Source organism: Fopius arisanus, unplaced genomic scaffold (genome assembly GCF_000806365.1).
Source record: "Fopius arisanus strain USDA-PBARC FA_bdor unplaced genomic scaffold, ASM80636v1 scaffold00001, whole genome shotgun sequence".
NCBI lineage: Eukaryota > Metazoa > Arthropoda > Insecta > Hymenoptera > Braconidae > Fopius > Fopius arisanus.
The window spans coordinates 3243159-3262552 of record NW_011887740.1 but is presented as its reverse complement, the minus strand read 5'-3'; the positions used below and the strand labels follow the sequence as shown (position 1 = coordinate 3262552).

Here is a 19394-nt window from a genome sequence, read left to right as displayed (position 1 = left end):
ATGTGCGTAGATAGGAGAATGCCGATAACACAACTAAATCCTTCATGAATAACTCTGGATGTACACATAAAACCTCCACTTAGTTTACAATACTCGGGCAATATTTATAACATACCGTAAGTTGTAAGCGCAAAAAGATCTCGACTGAGTCATAAATTAATTGGTTGTTGAACCGACAAAAACGTGAACACATCGGAAACTAAAATCAACAATGCGAAGGTTCACTAATCTTGTCTATCCCACATAAAAAACCGGCATAAAATTTCCGAGAATAGAATTCCCATCATTGGGCATACTCCATCAGAAAATGCAATTACACTCGTGGAATTTACAACATTTCACTTGGAATATAACTGTTTCCATTTTTTTTTAAATTTTCATTATTCATGCTGTGAAAACTGAGGAGCAGAGAATATTTTAAAGTGAATTCAGATATATAAAATATAGAAAACACCAAGATATACCCAGATAAAAAATTATTGTAATTTTTTTTCATGAAGAACAAAAATAAAAAAGATAAATAAAAAAAATATAGATATTAGTATTCGCGTAAAGAATGGAATTGCGCAGTTGGTAATGAATTCATTCGGCGAAAGTATGTTGTAATTGTTAAGTTGTCGTTATTTTTCTTAAAAGTGCAATTCCCCGTGCACCGAATTACCTGGAAAAGGTAAATATAGTGGTATGTTGTATCGGAGAGAGCGAGGAAGTAGCTGGAGTGTTATCGCGGCGTGTTGTGAGCAGTGGCGAGCTAACATTCACATTATAATCATACGTGAGTATGTGAGTGGTGTGGTTGACAATAGACAGTGGGAGGTAAAGAGGACTATGGACACGATACGCGACAGGAAGACAGCCGTATCAAATGCTTACCGGTCAACAACAATGCACCGCTGCTGCACGCCATATGCACTGATGAAAGAATTCGGTTAATATTAAATCATGAATTTGGTTGGCTTTTTGTTTTATCATCTGCTTGTATCAATGAATTCTGCCATTCTTCAGAATGGAAAAGTTACTAATGATTTTTAATATAATTAACGTAGGGCACAACACTCCATTGAAGCGAAAAATTACTTCAGCTGAATTAACGTCTGTCAAACAATTTTACTGTATCATTCAGCAACAATTACCGAACACGAACCAGGAAAATGAGAATTAACCGAATTGTTCCATCAGTGCGTCTACCCCATCGTCACGAGATTCCGGTGGTCCCTACTTCAACAGATATTTCTGTTTATTCATTCTCATAATGACTAGATTAATTCCTACAAACGATTCCCGTAATTGGCTCGAATTAATCACTCTGTTGTTAATTCCACTGATTGAAAATAAATGTCGATGACTTGCAGGCAATGAGCACTAATGACCGATAGAGAGAATCTGTCAGTCTGGAAATATCAATCTAACGGTGTATCGCATGTATTTATAATCCAACTACCTACGGCAAAGACTCAACAGGTTACTCGAGTTCTGGAAAGTACACCAGGCGAAGAGCAAGTGAGAAAGGAGAGACCTGGGGGGAAGGTGCGAGGGCTTCTGTTACCATGTCGTGCTTAAATAGAGGCTTCGAATTTCAGTTTGAAAATACGTCTGAATATCCGGCTATTGAGACGGCGTCGTCCATCTCTCCGGGGAAAATTTTCTCGGCTGTAAGGCTTCAACGGTGGGAGGAGCCGATAGCGTGAATGAAGAGGGCGAATTTAGATCGAATCCTGGTGGGTTGAGCGGAAGTGCAAACGGGGAATCCGTGAGCGGGGTAGGTTTTTCGATGGCGAAAAAAAAAAAAAAACGCGTCAGTTACAAATCGCAGTTGGGCTTCTCAGTGCGCCCCGCTAACTCGCTCGATGGAAACTTCACAGATGAGTGTAGAGTACCTAGCGAATGGGTTATGGGTATTTGTGTTAGTGAGTTGTGGGTGGAGAGGGTGAGGGGGGCAAATTTGTTGGATTTCGGCGGGGGGAGGGTGGGAAGCGTGTGCAGGAGGGCGGAAGTCGAGTTGCACACATACCCGAAGGGGGAAAGAGTTGGTATTAGGGGTAATGGGCATTATCTTCATCGATCCTCTGGCTTACCTCCCGCCTCCCCCTGCCGTCGCCCTCGTCTCAAACCATCTAGCGTCGCCTTTGCCTTTCCGCTCGCTCCTTCGTTATTCCTTTTTTTTTCTCGACCTCTTCTTTTTCCTCTCTCGTTGCTGATCGCTCCAGTGAGTCGTGGCAAAAACGCATGGGAATTGGTGCGATTTAGAATAGCGAGAAAGGAGAGCCTGGGCACCGTGCCCGTTACCCCACCGTATATATCCACCAAGACGAAACGTGTGGGCTTCGATTAATGCTCTCTCCGTTTCGCTTTCTCTCGTTTTCCTCTTTCCCTCTTTTTTTTTTATTAGGGCCACCTCATAAAAAGTACTGATTCAAGTTGAATGACTCGATCTCTACCAATCCGCTTTTCAAGTCTGATATCAGTTCAAAAATTCTTTATGTCAAGAAGAATCATTAAAGATCGAGATCGGCTTGAAATAATTTGAAAATCGGAGGGAATCAATTAATTTAGTTATAAAATTAAACAGTTTTTCTGGTTTATTCAAATCGATTTATCCCCGAAAATTGTCTATAATTGTCTTGATTCAAGTTAAAGAAGAAGAATGGAATTGATTCAGACAGATATATTATATTTGCATTTCCCCGAGTCGGAGACGAGTTGATTCCCGTTATGATTTAGTCCGACTTGATTCAGATAGATTCCCTTGATTCGACCTTTTTGGGTGCAGAGAGAGGGCAGAGGGATGGAAATTGTGGAAGTGAGTTGGAAAGAGCCTTTTGGTTGTATTAGAATAATGCAGTGCACCGAGTCGCTGGGAACCGGGGCAAAGTGGTGGTTTGTGTGTGAAGGGATGGGGTGGGGTGGTGAGAGGCGGAGTGGGGCGGAAAGGGGTGAAAGGGGGTGGAATATTAAAGATGAGAGAGGATATGCCTGCGGGGCTCCTAGGAGACGATGAGAGGGGTGAGAAAGAGAGGGGAGTACTGACATTTGCCGAGTGAGGAGACCAACGAGACGGGATGAGACAGAGGGATCGAGTGAGAGGAGAGATAAGTGAGTGAGTAGTGACTGAGTGCATTTCGCAGTGGGAGCCATCTTTTACGTGGCACGTTGCATCCCCGCTGTTCTATTCCGGAAGCCAGAAGATAGCCGGATAGGTAATGCGATGCGCCAACGGCATCCCTTATCCAAGCCGCACCACCTACCGCGTGCCACCATTACCTCGATAAGTGGATCTCAATCGAGATTATCTGGAGCACACCGAGTTACATTAATATACTGCGCATTTGCGGATGTGCCTGGCCAATTTAATAGTCTCGATTCAACTTCCGGAGGTTGATCTTCAACCGGGGTTATGGTATTTTGTGAGTCATTGGTTATTCCTTCCTGTCTGGGTAAGGTCTCGTTCTACTCTCAGTAGAGTTCAGGGTGATCTTATTTTATTTTTGGATTATGAGGAATTATGACGAATTATTTGAATTTACGGTACCAATGACGTATTTCATTTAATTTAATTGGTTGTTTGATGTCATTCTTCAACCGAATTCAGAATACTTAAAATTCAATATTGATTATTGAAAATTCGGGGCTCGCAAATAGAATTGTCCTCTTCCTGTTTTACTGATGCATGAAGATTGCCATTGAAATTCCGAGAAAAAGCTAGAGATGACGGAAAAAAGGGGAGAACATTTCCCGAAGGTATTTAGGAAAATGGTGATTCGATTTCCTTGATTTTCGGGACATTTGGAATGAATATCGAACGGATAGAACCCATTGAGATACGGGGACTTCACCGAAGAGAGCTAATAAATACCCCAATAAAGTTGCCTCGTTAACTTATCAGTATAGCCATTGGATAAGCGTTCCTAACGACAGTTAGACACATATAATTGTCCCATCAGACTGTCAGACATGACCCAGTAATTATATTCATCCTCTTTGGTATCCAATTTTCCGTTCAAGAGTTGATGTACTCTTTCATCTCATCTTAGAGTGTAAAAACGGGTAACTCGATTTACCTGAATGGCATCAAAATATTAGCATATTGATAACCCGGGTGAAGGAGGGATGATCCACCGGGTTTTTCAAATTTACGGACGTGAAATCTACTTAGTGTAGGCAGCCACTTTGTTGTTTTCCGTAAACACGATATTCAGAGGGGATGAGGGATCCTCTTGCATTCCTCTATCAAGCGATAGCCCCCTATCCTCCACAGCTTGTCCTACCTTTACCCAGTCACATAGTATCCATCCAACGGCATCCCTCCAAACCCCACACCCTCATCGTCTTTCCCACCTCACATCCCTTATCCCTCTGTCTCTCTCCACACCGCTTTACCTCCGAGAATTTCTGTCCCTGTTGCCGTCGCCGTTTCGCCACGTCTCTACTCCCATCGTATCCGCTCGTATCAATTTGACATACAAGTCAGTGGCAGGATAGCGCTTCGTTTCCTATCACCGAAATAGAACGAACATGTCGGGCGTAACTTTGTCGACATGAGCGGCTCTGCCATCGAATGGCATTTCGATTAAATTTTTCACTCGTTGCAATCGTTAAAATTTTTATTTTATTTCAGCCTGTTTTTTTTTTCCGCCCCTTCGATCTCTTTTTTTTTCCATCATCTCTTTGCCCAATCGACTCGATAACAATGACGAGGGAAAGTGACAACACCGGAGAATTGCCTAATTTAATTGATTCCGCCTGGGGGTTATTATTTTTGCTGTTTACGAAGATTGCGATTTTTTCAGGTTTTATCAGCGATGGGGTGAAGCATATTGTTAATTAGGGGTGAAAAGTATTGGAAGTTTTGGTGATTTGAAAAAAAAATGGGGTTCCAGGCGGTTTTATTTTTTTCGTCCGGGGAGAAATTGAATACCAGGCAACATAAAGCTGAAAAATCAATTTCTCCCGTATTTGACTTTGCTATGAAAAAATTCCGTTTACGGTCGCAGCGAGTGCATGTAGTCGAATGAGAATTTTCAAAATTTTCCCTTTTTTTTCAGTGGTGCTGCGAGGATCTATCAATCGAGAATTACCCGAACATGGGATAGATCAACAGATCCGTCAATAGAATATTTTCTTGAAATTCCAAAATTTAAACAGCGCAGGATGAAGTCACTTTTCCCGAGAGTGAGAAATCTTGTTTCTGTGCTCAAACAGGAACAGCTGATGATGTATTAAAAGGGTCGCGTGCACAGCCACCTAATGACTCAAACACATCCCAGCTAAATTGGTCGAAATTGAGATGGAACAAAAGCGAGCCACTGACAGCAGCAGCAGCAGCAGCAGTTGGAACACCTTGCTCGCTCACGCAGGGTCTTTCAGTGCCATCGGCAAATTAGTGCGTGTGCCCATTACCGAAATCTGTGCGTTACGCTGCAATGAATGAGCAAAACCAGGGGGTAAACGCATGCGCTGGTGAACCAGTGCTACCATGAACGTAACGAGTGTGTTCATGAAGGGATGACGGGGGTTGGGGTGACACCGGAGGAGTCTATCCATAAGAAGGAGAATGAGGAGGAAGAGGGTCATGATTGTGAACGGAGCACCGGCCATTAACCAAGAGGAACATAAGAAGGAACTTACTAGTCATAGCTTCCGTGTAACATTGCTGAGCTTGCCCCCACCCAGTGCCAGAATACTACCCCCAACATGTTTCTTGTTGGTGTATACTGGGGGTAAAATCCCTCCAGCGTGGTATGTACACTGATGAAAAAGGGTGGGAGATGCTGGAGCAGTTGTACCCGTGAATATTGGAATCCGCGCAGTGATACAGGAAAAAAAAAATCGTCGGAATCAAGTTGAAATATCGACTGGAGTCAAATCGAACTGAAACACGGATCAAGTCCTGACTCCGGATGCAAATCAGCTCTGTGATTCGGGCTAAGTCAATTTTTCCGCTTGGTTCAAGTTCATTCTACGAAATTCGATTATAGAAAGTTTTGGAGCACAAAATTTCTCAAGTTCCGCCGACAAATAGGCTTGAGTAAAGCCGAAAAGTGAAGGGCAATAAAGCCGTGAAATTTACGTGGACGATGCCAAGCCGTGGATTAAATTACACGAAAAGATTGACTCGAGTCAAGTCAGTCGGTGCATTAAATAATTGCGTTTTTTAAATTGAAATAAATCACTTTTCGACTGATATCGAGTCCAGCATGAATATTTGGAGAGTCCGAGTAGTTCGACTGGTCAAAGTCGAAATCAAAGTCACAGATCGAATCGAATCAGTTCTCTTTTAGTATAGAAATATGTAAAGGAGAAAAAGGAAGAGGATAGAAAGGAAGTAGAGATTAAGGGTGTGAGGTGCACAAAGGGTGGCACGTAAGAGAGTAAAAAGAGGGTTAGCAGGGCTTGGCTTTGGTCTACACCGTAAAAGTACATTCTGAAGGCAGTGACTAGGGGAGAACCACAGGAACACCCGTGGAGTCTCAGCAACTAGCATTCTCCACCGCCCTTTCCTGTCTCGACGCGCCAAACTTCAGATTTATCCCTCCGGGAGGGAAAGACGGGGCTGAAGCCAAAGGATGGGGATGGGGGGGCCGAGATTTTGCTCTTCCTCGAGGGCATTTCGCCAAATCGCCGAGGCTGCGTCTTCACTCGGCATCCACCAAAGTGACTCACTCCATCTTTTTTTCTCATCCTGCTTCTTGCCTGGGCTTACGGAAAATTTTCACGGACGTGGGGGGAAAAGAGGCAGCTAGAGAAGAATGGTACTGAGCGAGAGGGAATGAGGAAGGAAGTCGTTCGCGTCGACTGGCCCTAGGTACACGACGAGGGATGAGGAATATCAAGAACCAATCTCACGTCTTTTCTCCCTCCTACAACTTCTCACATATCCTCTTGGACTTGTGTACTCAGTTTATTGGTACATGGCCCTTCGCAGCATCGCAAGGACCCACGGAATAATTCCACCTCCAAGTACCTCGTTCATCGAAAAATCATCCTCCATAAATGTTGTATTAAAGTTTTATTTCAGATACAACTGATGCTGAGAAAATGACATTTGTCCCTCCACCGGGAGTTGCAACGGTTAAAATGGCTCCATCTTGGAATTCCTTCATTTCCAATAGCATTTACCTCTGCATATGTATAAATGATCCACAGTAGGTCAGCCCCAGCCGTTCACATACTCAGACTCAAATCACACACATATTGGGGGAGTCCTAGCAGTTGTGGGCTAAGAGCATTTGAGTCTCGTTGAAAGGGCATCCCGTCCAACGTTGGGAAGGGGTTGAGAAAGGGGTTTGGGAGGTTTATGCCCCACCGCCGACGTTCCTAAAGTACGCTCTTCGTCCCGATCAAATTTAACTTGGCGCAGCGAATTTCCAAGTGCTGTTTTACGAGTTTTCGTTGCCACAGGGAATGGAAAGGATCAGTCGTGCTAGACCCCTTGGTGGAGGAACTTGGCCCGGGCTCTGTCGCCCCAACATCGATGCCCACCACTGTTTCTGTTCCACTTTACAGCGGTAAAGAGACTAATCAATTTTTTAATGTCAACTGGCCGTTACCCTCGGCCCTTTCCCCAGTGATTTTCCCCTCAACCGTCTATTCGACTTTTTTCAGACTCGCCTTCGGAAAATGATTGTCCTGCGGATATCGCCGAAGGAATGCTTCATGTAAAAAGTACGGAGTGGCTTGAGGGGGTTAACTGCAACCGGAAACGGAAGTGTACCTCAACGAGGTTGGTCCTGGATTTGAGCCGAAGTGAAGCGAGACGAGGAGGGAAGATGAGCCGTGGATAGATGCCTCGATGCTTGGAGCGTTTTTAATTAGCCCCGCGGCAAAATGGAAGACCATCGTACCCTCCTCTCCACCTCTTTCACTGTTGCCTCCTACCATGCCCCCTACCCTCAACGCCTCCCACGGGAGAAGAGTGCACACTGTGTAATTTAACGAACAGGATATTGTTACGCAGAAAAGGGTTACTTTTATCGAGTCTCCCATTACCCCCTCGAGGCGCTGGGATGGATACTATTTCATTATATGTATTTGAATATACCGTCTAGACGAACAAATACAGGTGGATGGAGTACCTGCGAGCTCTAACTGTAATCACCATGAGTTTTGGGTTTTAATGGAAAGTAGACGACAGAACTTGTCAAATCACACGTTTTGACGGGAGAGAATACTGGCAATTCTTCAATTGAGACCCAGAATGTAAACCCATCACTGTTGAAAATTTATCGTCTCTTATTACGACAAAATCGTGGAATTTTCCAAGAGTCAGATAATTAAATCCCCACGATAATAAACATTTAATGCATACGTAAATTCACCCCCTGTGCGTTTCTCTCGTTTTCCAAATGCGAGTGGAAATGTCTGAAACCCTCTCCAGGTACCCAAGATTTAACGTACAATCCCGAGCGAAATGAGAAGACATCAGTGAGAGAGCGAGAGAGAGATAGAAAAGTGGCTTGAGTATCTTTCGCCCGAGTTTGAGGATGTAACTTTTCGATTGGGTAAGACGATCGAGAGAAATCCCAATCAAACAGTGAACCCCCCGGAAAACGCCAAAAGTTATACGCGCACTCTGCCCCTTTCAAACAAAGTGGTTGGGTTAGTTGTGGGTGGTGTGGGAGGTAGTGGAAAGGAGGATGAGAAAACCAAGTGAACTGATGGCGCAGAGGTGAGACATAGAAAAGTGAGTGGTGAGAAAGCACAAGGGGTAGAGAACGAGGGGGTTATCCACTGGTTGGGACGGTTAGTGTGGAGGCGGAGGGCCAACCAAGACCAACCAGATCCAAAGAGTTGAGGGTGAGGGGTGCTGCTCGTCTGAGGAACCGGCTGCAGAGGGTTCCTGGTAACCACCCTCGTAAGGTATAGCGAGAGATACCGCACGGTGTTGAACGGCGCGGATGGTGTTGGCGCGGCCTGGCGCCCCAACTAAAATTGAATCTGTAGACGAAACTTTGGTAACCTCGTCAGGAAAGCAAAGCCGAAGCCAAAGCCATCCATCGCCCACCCGCTCAGTTGCTCATCCACTCGTCTCTTCCGTTCATTCTCATTTCTCGTTTCTCCGCCACCTCCCTCCCCCTGACGCTTGATTCTGCTCCTCCCGGTTCTTATTCATTTTTTTTTCTCATGTATTTTTCATTCACTTGTATTCGCTCTCTTCATCTTGCACCCTGTCGTCCCTCTCTGACTATTGAAGACTGTCAGTGGTGCGAGATGAAGGTGAAGTGACTGTCAAAAATGTCGTGGATGAATTGAGGGGTGAGAAAAGGGGGAGAAGGGAGAGAAGGAAGAGAAGAGAGTCTATAGTGGAAGAAAAATAGACGAAGATGATAACACAAATATACGGGTAAGGGGTGGGAGAAGGGGGCGGACAAAGAGTCGAGTTGATGGCACCTTGGGTTGCTCTCCTGGGTTTATCTCGAAAAACCACGCTAGTCGTTCCTCTCTTGCCTCTCTTGCCTCTCTTGCCTCTCTTGCCTCTCTTGCCTCTCTTTGCTTCTCCCCCTCCCCCCTTGCCCCTCCCCCTTCCCCCGTGGTGCTGTTCAATCGATACAACTCCCCCGTGATCGTTCATTTTATGTAATTGTTGAACCGACGGTTCTTCCGACCACTTCCCACCGACAATTCGCGTGTTTATGGCGCGTCTTACTTTGAGTCTTTTCAATTGTACTGACATTGGTAGATTTATTGTTGGTGAATTCAAGATTAACGGGGGCTTTCGAGTGATTGACGGACACCGAGTGAACAAATAATGGTAAATATATGCACCTGATTTATTGGCTGCTGCTGCTGCATGGTTGATTGTTGCCGCAGACGTTAGCTTGGTTTGCTCAATTTTCTGCGGCACACTGTGCGTTGTTATCGGTCCCGGATTAGTGATTGTTGTGATTGTTGTTGGCATCATTAGAGTTGACATGGTTAGCATCGTCGGGCGTTATAATCGCCACGGCGTGCGTACACTCGTGTTTCTCTTCACAATGATTTATCTTCAACCCTCCAAAGCGCACTCCCGACGATTCTCCTTGCTTCGGCGATTTTATCACGTTAACTCTATCGACACCCGTAGACACAGCCACAGAGTCGGCTATGTGTATCGGTCAGTGTGGGGCTTCTCATTTGTCAGCCAGATTGATGCTAGATTAAACCAAAAAAAAAAAGCACCAAGCGAAATGGACACGGGTGGAAAATAAAAGAACGGGGTAAATGAGAGATAAAAACAATGAAACAGCACTCACACGAGGATATTTGCCCGCGTGAAATAAAGAGGAGCTCGGGCTACCTGTCAAAATAAACAGGTGCCTTATCTACTGAGAAGATGTTTGCGTGTTTGAATTTTTCACTTGTCTCGTATAATCTCTCAACAAAAATCTAATTCCACTATTTTTCCCACTATCCTTGCATTTCTCGTGGAAGCTCTGCGCTCTTTGACACGTCGAGGATAATCAACACAGATCCAATTTTTCCTTTTTCAGATTTTACTTTATTGTTTTGTTTTGTTTTGTTTTTTTTTTTAAATTATTTTATTTTTATTTTTACTTTTATTATTTGATCGGGAGTTCGGGAGTTTTTTAAACTTGTAAATGTAGAACAATTTTGGACACGAGTTGAAAGCGGCGCGCCGCGTACGGATTACGTGTGGTTTCTACGCTACGTTACGCGTTCACGTCACGTCCGGGCGAGCGTAGAGTCGCAACTCGTCTGGCGGGGTGAGCGCGAAAGGACGCCTTTGCTCAATGCCTATCCCGCTTATCGCGCCAGTCCGTGCGCCAGCCCAGGGCGGCATCGCCGTCGCGACGCCTCAGAGGCGCCGGCGTTGCCGAGCTCAAACGGAATTGCACGAGGTAAGACGCGACGGCAACAGTCGCTTCCAAACTTCCCGTGGTGCTGCGCTACCACAACGCTCTGTCGCTCTGTCCGATCAAACACTCTCCTGTTCTACTTTCGATATCCCGTTGTTTACTCGCCTTTTCTCATCGACTACACCTAACGTGGCATTAGACCCTGCACGTCGGGAATGCCCTCGTTTTCAAGCATGGCAAATTGTCCGGATGCACCAGAAATTTTGCGCCGGTATAAAAAAATGAAACAACGGAGAACCTCTTCCACGGGAAAAAGGACGGAACAATATATGGTGGGGCTCTGTAAACCGGTTCATCCTCTGCCTTGTCGATTATCGAAAACAATATTTTGCCTTTCGGCCCGATTTCCCGGAGGGATCACCGTCGGAGCCCCATCGGGGTAGACCCTGGAACAACTAACGGGGCAGCGGGAGGCTCGAGGAATTCATCGCTCGGGTTAACGGCTACGAGTTAACGAGAGAATTAATCCCTGTGGGTTACTCGGAGGTCGTTCAATTCCATCAATTTTTTTTACTCTCTCTCTCTCTCTTCCTCTCTTTCTCTTTCTCTTTCTCTCTCTCTCTCTGTAACCTCTTTTGAAAAATCCAGTGGAATGGAGAGTGGCGCTGATGCACCCCGGTTGAAGCCGGAACAGGGAAAATCACTGACAGTTACGTCAATGAGAGAGCGTTTACGTAGGAGGGAGTATGAATTTCGGCGGAAACCAAGAGAATGTATTTTTATTGGTTAGTTTTCACCAGATAGTATTCAGTCGGCCATGATTTTTTAGAATGGATGGGCCATCAAAAATGATATTTTGATAACTGACACACCTAAACGTCTAATTGAACTTGAAATTACGTTCTCATGATTTGGTCGGTATTCTCTTTTTCTTTCCTACTTATTCTGAAAATATGAAATTCGGTGGTAGTTAATATTTATTAGCAGAGGGAATTGAAATTATATAAAATTAATTCACAATCAAATCCATAATTAATTAAAATCAATATAATTTTAATGATTTTCCAGTTCAGTGAGGACTGAAAATTTCCATCAGGAAAACGTTTCAATTATTTCTATTGAAAATAATTCAGTTGTTCTCTTTCTGAATTTCAGATGTCATCCCATACTCGGAAATCAATTATTAATTGATTAATAGAAAACAAATTCCTTTTCGGACCAGTAATTATCTCAAAATGAATAGTCACTGGTATTGACTTCTTGCCACAAGTGAGTTGAATTGTTTATTATTTTTTTTTCCGCGTGCATAATATATTTTTTCGTCATAGATATAACCGAGGTATATTACATGTCACGTCAGCCCTCTGAATTATCGAGAACTTATTTAAAAAATTTATGAAGCTGCATTAACAGAGTCAAGACTGACGTCTATTACGACGGAAATTATTTACGTGGCCGGATAAATCATGATTAATAGTACAAAATTCCTTTATCCGTTGTATCGACAATACGTCAAACGAATGACAGGCGTCGTTCACTGGTGATGAATAGTTCAAATTTACTCATTGGAGTGCCTTATCGTTATCAATTCCGAATGACGCTTGGCCCTTTTCACTGCAGTCTAGGTCTCACCCCAAAACGCATTTCAGCATTAAGTTTTGTGCGGTTCATTCCATTTGGTGGCGCCTCGCGATGGCAGAGAAACGTACTAAAGTGATTGCAATGCTATATCCTCTCCCTTGCGATGCGGTTGAGTTGTACTACTGGAGCTTCCACTCTTGTCAGACCCACGCCGGTAACATTGACGCTCGTAAAAGAACGAATTCATGAAATTTTGAATTGAAATTTTCTCCAGAATCTGATTACCAGCATTGCGTCAGTGTTCACCAGTATTCATCATAAATATTCATCACTCGAGTGATGTAAAAAAAAGAAGAAGAGATTTTATCTTCCCAGGAAAAATCTGTTTATAAATCCTAGCTCGAGGATAGAAAAATTGTAATTCATTGACTATGTCAAATTTTCGTGTTATTCTGATACAATTTATACAACTGGTTATTTGCTATTTAAAAAACGATACGAATGACAATACTAAATTGGACTAGATTCAATTTTAATTACAATGATTTTCCTGAATTTCTCACTCCTTTCGAAAATTACACCTGTCATATAATTAGATTTCCTGAAAAATCACATCCTCGAAAAATTGAGGAATGAATCTAGCAATAGAATAAAGATCTCGGCGTAAGAATTTCCCCCAGAAAATAAGCAAAGATCTTCGATTTAACGGTGGGAGGTAAGATGAAAATATCCCCGGAAAATGAAAAAATATGAGAATGCAACAAAAGCGGCGTTAGCGAGATAATAGTGTCTGGAGCCACGTGGGAAATTTAAAAAAGTGCATAGATGCACTAACATTTGGAGGATTGCCTTCGATTGAACACGGGGCATTGGTGAGGTAAAATAGAAGAAACCGTATAACGCAGCTGGAAAACATATCGAGGCTTACTTACGTCAGGATGGTGATAGGAAGCAAATACACGATACGGTTAGGTGAGTGCCCATACATTGGAATATACCCGCCTTTTTCCCAACCGCATTGAAACATCCTCAACGGCCCCCTTTCTCACCCTTTCCCTCTCAATGACACCGGGGGTAATGCTATTTCGACGTAGCAGAGTTGGCTTTTTCCAAGTATAGCCAGTTTGGATATCCCCCGCTCGCCAAGATAAATTTGTCGTCACCCCTTCCACCATACCTTATACAGTGCAAAAATACAGGGGGATATAGGCCAAACGATTCCCTCTGGACTCGGGCATAAGAGGTATTTGCTACAGTATACCTCACGGGAGTAATGGCCGACATTGGCTACTAGGAGGTATGCCTTGAAGATGTTTCTCGTCAAATAGTGAATTTAAAAGAATCCGATCTCCTCACCTGCCTGACTCCATCGCCATCTCCAATTCCACTTGGTCTTAGTGGCTTAGACAGGGCGGGGAGGGGACTTGAGCTTTGGCTCGCGTTCAAACTCATAAATAATTCTGTTTGTGAGGCGACTGACAGGAGCCCGGATGGCTAACGTTAGACGGAGGGAGAATCAACGCCACGGGGTTAGAGGAGACGAGGGTAGAGGAGAAATACCCGGAGTAGATATGCCGGCAGTGTATGGCCACACAGAGAATCTCTGAAATATTCAAAACATATAGACGTACAAACTCCCTCTTTAGTACGTGGATAACAGAGATTAACTTGGAGCTGCTACCACCCTTTTTCAACCCCCTCACCTCGTGTGGAAACACATCCGCTTCTCTTTCGTAGCCCATTTAATGATTCTCTCAAATTTGAATTGAAGTCTACAATTTGGAATTCATGGCCACGCAGAATGATGAACACTATCGCGCTCAAATACCCTCGAATGACTCACGGTTATTCGTCTCCATTCCGTAAACCCGCATCGTCTTCCACCCGTGGTCCCCTCTTACCTCCTTCTTCACCCCCTTTTCACCCCTTTTCACCCCTTTTCACCCCTCTCAACTCCTCGAATGCGTCAACACCTATATTCGAGACAGCCTCGTAAACCCGTTTTCCTCCTTTACGACGTGAATCTCGCGCCTAGACGATCGAGCACAATCGGCCATACGCTACACCGCACACATTCGCTTTCCCACCCAGATACCACCACCCACCACCCACTACCACCCCTTTTTGCTAACCGACAATGCACTATCCAAGATTTTGTGGCATGAATAGTCGAGTCACAGTCGTAATACTGTGTATTGAGTTTAAAATATTATGCGGATAACGTCAAGCTGAAGACTCGCATAAAGTATGGGTTGATGGCTTATTTTTCTGGATGATGGCTTCGTTACGACGCCAATTATTGCTTCTCCCGTATTTTTTGCATATTGAAGTTCGGTTGTTAAGTTTTGTTATGCTTCTCCAGCGTCCTCGGCCAATTTTCTTACTCCCTACTTTATTCCTTGATACCGTAAATTGGCTCCTTTGGTTGGTGAATACACACGAGATGAATCACCAGCAGCCGGAAGGCATGACGTTGAACGCGTTGCAGAGGATGGGAGAGTGGCATAAGGGATAGAACTTTGTGCTGGGCGAATGGGAGGGGGGAGGGAAGGGGGGGGGCAAGAACGGGGGGATAAGCCGCCGGCTATCCTGCTCGACATTGCTATGTTGCTGTAATTGCAGCTAATTAAGAGGGTTCAACTTGCTCTTCTCTCCACCCACCACTTGCGGTATCGTGCGTCTTTGCGGATTTGCCGTTATATTGTTTCCCTCATGAGGTAAATTCGATAATCGACGGGGAGTATTACAGGCTTGTTCGGCTTTTCAATCAGATGAGATAATGGGAACTGCGCAATACTCCTCAGGGTGAGTTCTTCCTAGTTGCTGAGGTATAAATCCATTCCTTCATATCATCCTCTCTTTTTCAATAGCTGCCGATTATATATTTTTTTTCTTCCCCATTTCGGAACTTGTGAAGACTTTTGAAACTCTTGACTTACACCATCCTCCGAAAGTCTTAACTTACAAGATTAAAATCATGAAAAATTATCAAGTTGAGGCTCAAATTAGGGCGTGCAAAAGTTTCAAGGAATTCCAAACTCTCAAATTCAGGTCTCAAGTGAATTTTGCAAAACTCCAAACGGGTAAATTAACAACCATCTGTTAGAGACCAGGAGCTGTGATTTTAATCGAGCAACAATTCCCCATAAAAACTCGAGCGGCGCTCGGTGAATTTATGTTGTTGGAAGCAACAAGAGCGTCAATGATAGGCGAATGAAGATTAATTACACTGCCACCAGTATGCCCCGCACTACAGATATTTATTGCACGCACATTCTCACGCGATATTCAGATAGACAGAGACCGGAGGCACCAGTAAATAACTGGTTACAGTGCGTGAGAAATTACTTGAGCAATGGCTTGTGCATGGAGGCAGGTATACTATCCCCCTGGCAACATCATATAAACCCTTGTGCGTCTTTGATGCGCGCTGAGGGATGCTTTGGATGTGCTGCACAGAGCAGATAGAGAGAGATGGGAAATACCACCAACTCCCACGAGCATCAGCTCACGCACATATTGCAATTGGTGTACATGTGCGTGTGGGTTATGCGACCAAGGGACTCAATAATTCACGAATTACTCTCGGTTATTATGCCAGTGTGGTCGGCCGTGTTTCTCGTATACGTTGCCCAACTATATACGCTTCCACGTTTGCTTTGCACATTCGGAGGTTTGGTTTCTCCTTCCTCTCCCACATGAATACAGTTCATTCTAGATCTCTCTCCAGTCGCTGTTAACGGGTTTCGTTCACGTATAACGACCCAACCAGACACACCAGAACTCTGGACGAGACTCATCTCAATTCCTCTGACCGCCATCGATCCTATCTACTATACTTCCGATAGTTTCACAATAGCCCATTCCTTCTATGCCATTCATCCCTCAGCTCATTCCAGTTCTCCATCCATAATTCCTCCGGAAAAGAACGTAAATACCATTGCTGTAAAAATTACGGTAAAAATTACGGGGTTTCATCACGTCGATGGCAATTATAGCGGCGCTGTTAGAACTTTGACAAATTTTTTGTTACTGATGAGTAATTTATTTTATCCATGTGGCGAAATTAATATTTCCTTGTTCGTTGAAGTGAAAATGGGGAGATTTGTCGACTGAAATATCGGCTTTTCCATGTAGGTATAAATCCGCGTAGTGCACTCACGATTTAGCGAATAAATTCGCAAAGTCTACCTCCTGATTGAACGAAACAGACATGAATTCTGGAGACTGTTTGATTCACTCGGGCTATAGCTATGCGAATATATATGACGGGGGAAAAAAAGGTAAGGAGGTTACCTTAATTTTCCTGAATCCTTTTCCCCTCTTCTGTTTGTCCCGGGTTGATTAATTAAACATGATTATATTTTTCTTTGTTGGAAGACGGAGGATGAAACTTGGGGGAGAAATGTCTAACGAAAAGTGCATAGGAGAATGGGGAAGCGGAAAAATGGAGAAAATGAGGTACAATAAAATAGCCATGTCTCTTTCATTTTCTCTTTGACGAATGACCAAATTTCGTGCTCGAGTGCTAACAGTAATGGAAGAATTGTTCGACGGTAGGAAACAAGTAATTCTGAGTGAACTCTTGGGAATATGCCACTGTCGAGGATGACTGAGAGAGATGTTGCTGTTAATTGAAATACATTTATTTTTTCGAGGGGAATGTGATCGTAAATAATCATTACGAGAATCATGGATCAGACTTCGCGAGTGTTACGCATTATGGGGAGAAAATTTCGCTGTGAGTTTCATCTCTCTTGACTCGAATTTAAATCAATATCAAATAAAGCTGCTCCTGCTTTTTTTTATATCAATTTATATTCAGTCTGTTCTATGATCGTAAATACCCATTACGAAACCGTGAATTAGTCTCTGCGATTGTGATGTATTACATGACCCCCGTCGGATAAATTTTCTGCTGTTATTTATGTGTGGAAATTTAATGAATTTGGTAAATCATCAATTAACAGAGCAAGAAAATTATTAATTTTATTTAATCCTAAAATTCTCAACTTGAGTCCTAAAACTGAACGTAAGACTTTCAGGATTGAAATTGATATTGTGTTTCAATTCGAGGTCCCGACAATGTAGAGTTCCAGGAGAAATGCAAATTGAGTCTAAAAGTCTCAAGTTAGGTATTAAAAGTCTTGGGTCTTGTATATTGAATTGATCCAAAATTATTTAAAAACCATAAAAAAAAACAGGAACAAATGAGCACTTATGATATTTGAGACGTAAAAAAAAGTGATATTACCGTGTGTGAATTTCCGTGGAAGCTGGAGAGCTTCAAATTTGAATATAACCGAAGCTGTTATTCTCCATATTTTTAAACACAAGTTGAACTTCAACTGACGATGAAGCTGGGGAAGTCGTATAGTTTTCTCAGAGACACCTCGTTACGTGAGTGTGAGTGTGGCAGCTGTCCCGAAATTGAATTTGTAAGATAAACAGCGTCGACGTTATGCGGGGGTTATTACCTATTTTCCGGACGTGAGGCAAGTAGAGAGAGAACAAGTAAGAAGCAATGGGGAAAGAAAATTGGGGGTTGGGAGGGGTAGAGACGACTAAAGCCCAAGCTGAGGTAGAAAAGAATGCTCAGGGGGTGGGTCTCTCAGTATGTGTGCGTTGATTTTTACTCGTACCTTCATTGCGCCGAATGAGTTTTCTTATCCCGCAGTGGAAAGCGTCGAGGGAACTCGTCCTTTCCGCAAAATACCAACGAGATCTCTTACATTATAAATGTTATTAATCGCCTGAGGCCCGTTTTCTTCGCCGATCCAAGAGTTCCTAAAGCGCTAAAGTTTTTTTTTCAACTACTCCCGGAGGACGAGTCTCCTGTCTTTCCCTCATTCTGTGTCTGCGCTCATTTCTTTCTCATTGAATAGTCCCGGTGCTTTCATCCACAGCTCCAATTCGTGACTTGTCCCTCAATTATTTGCCGCCTCGGTTTGGCTACATCAATTTTTCATCTGTGCGCTAAAAATTTCAATGTTTTACGGCTGGTACTCCGCACTAAGGTAAGACTCTACTTTAGAGCTACCAAATATGCTTATTAATGGGACGATGCTAAGCTTCGGATATCTGGGGTAAGAGAGAAACCTCCAGAGTTTCTCCAGAGAGGAAATCGACATTCTGATTTTGGAAAGATGAAATATCAAGAGTTCCAAATACTGTTGGAAAATTTTCAATATAAAATTTGATTTTCATAATTTCTGCAAGTCGAGACAAATATACCGGAAATTGCATCCAAAATATCCAACAGTGTAATTTCATGGAGATGAAAATGTGAAAATCCCCTCCAATAACATCTTTAGATAAACATGCAACGTCATACATCTCCCCTAAAAAAAAATAATAAATAAAAACAACAGCAGCAACAATTCACTACATTTGATCCGTTAAATGGCTTCAGTCACACGATTCGTAAATTTTCGGCTGAACTACCTCGAAAGAGAAGAGAAAAAGCTTCTGCGGTTGAGGTGGATAATTTGTCGAAAGAACAGGAGAATCTCCAGTGCAAGAACTTTTAGCTAATCTCTCCCATTCCACCCAGCCTTCTCCTTGATTTTCTTTGTCAGTTTTCGCGGCATAGAAGCTGGTCAAGTAACAGTATCCTCATTTTACCCTTTTCCTGACACACTCTGGTGTCTGGCAAGCAGTAGACAGACATTAAGAAAATACAGAGGACACAAAGCGCACGAAGGGCTCGGCAACCAGACCACAGCAATTCCCAGCTAGCGTTACGCAATTTACTGCTACCCTGAATCCAGAAAAAAGGAATACAAAAATAAAGTAAAATAGAGAACTGAAGTCGCTGCGGAAGCCTTATTAGGAGATGATGGTCCAACACATAGGGTAGGGCATCCCCCTATCTCGGTCTCTATCTTCCTCCTCGTTCAGTTTCTTCTGGATGAAACAACAACGCGTTGCCTCGGGTTAACAGAGTGGAAAGGCAGCACAGTACAGTCATGGAGCGGGAGGTACAACGGGGATAAAGGCCGAGAGAGAGAGATGCTTTTT

General features: G+C 43.5%; 1 protein-coding gene across 5 annotated transcripts in view; it reads right to left on the bottom strand.

Annotated features, from left to right (window-relative positions):
• The window catches only part of LOC105262860 (nucleolysin TIAR), a 268436-nt gene that overhangs the window by 73895 nt on the left and 175147 nt on the right, over positions 1 to 19394 (bottom strand). Inside the window, exon 1 of one of the 5 annotated variants that reach the window (XM_011298735.1) lies at positions 9763 to 10497. The exons of the other annotated variants lie outside the window; for them this stretch is intronic. Coding sequence (XP_011297037.1) covers positions 9763 to 9919 — 157 coding nt within the window. The 5' untranslated portion in view covers positions 9920 to 10497. Of the gene's footprint in view, positions 1 to 9762; positions 10498 to 19394 lie in introns of those variants that run through there. 5 annotated transcript variants of the gene reach the window in all.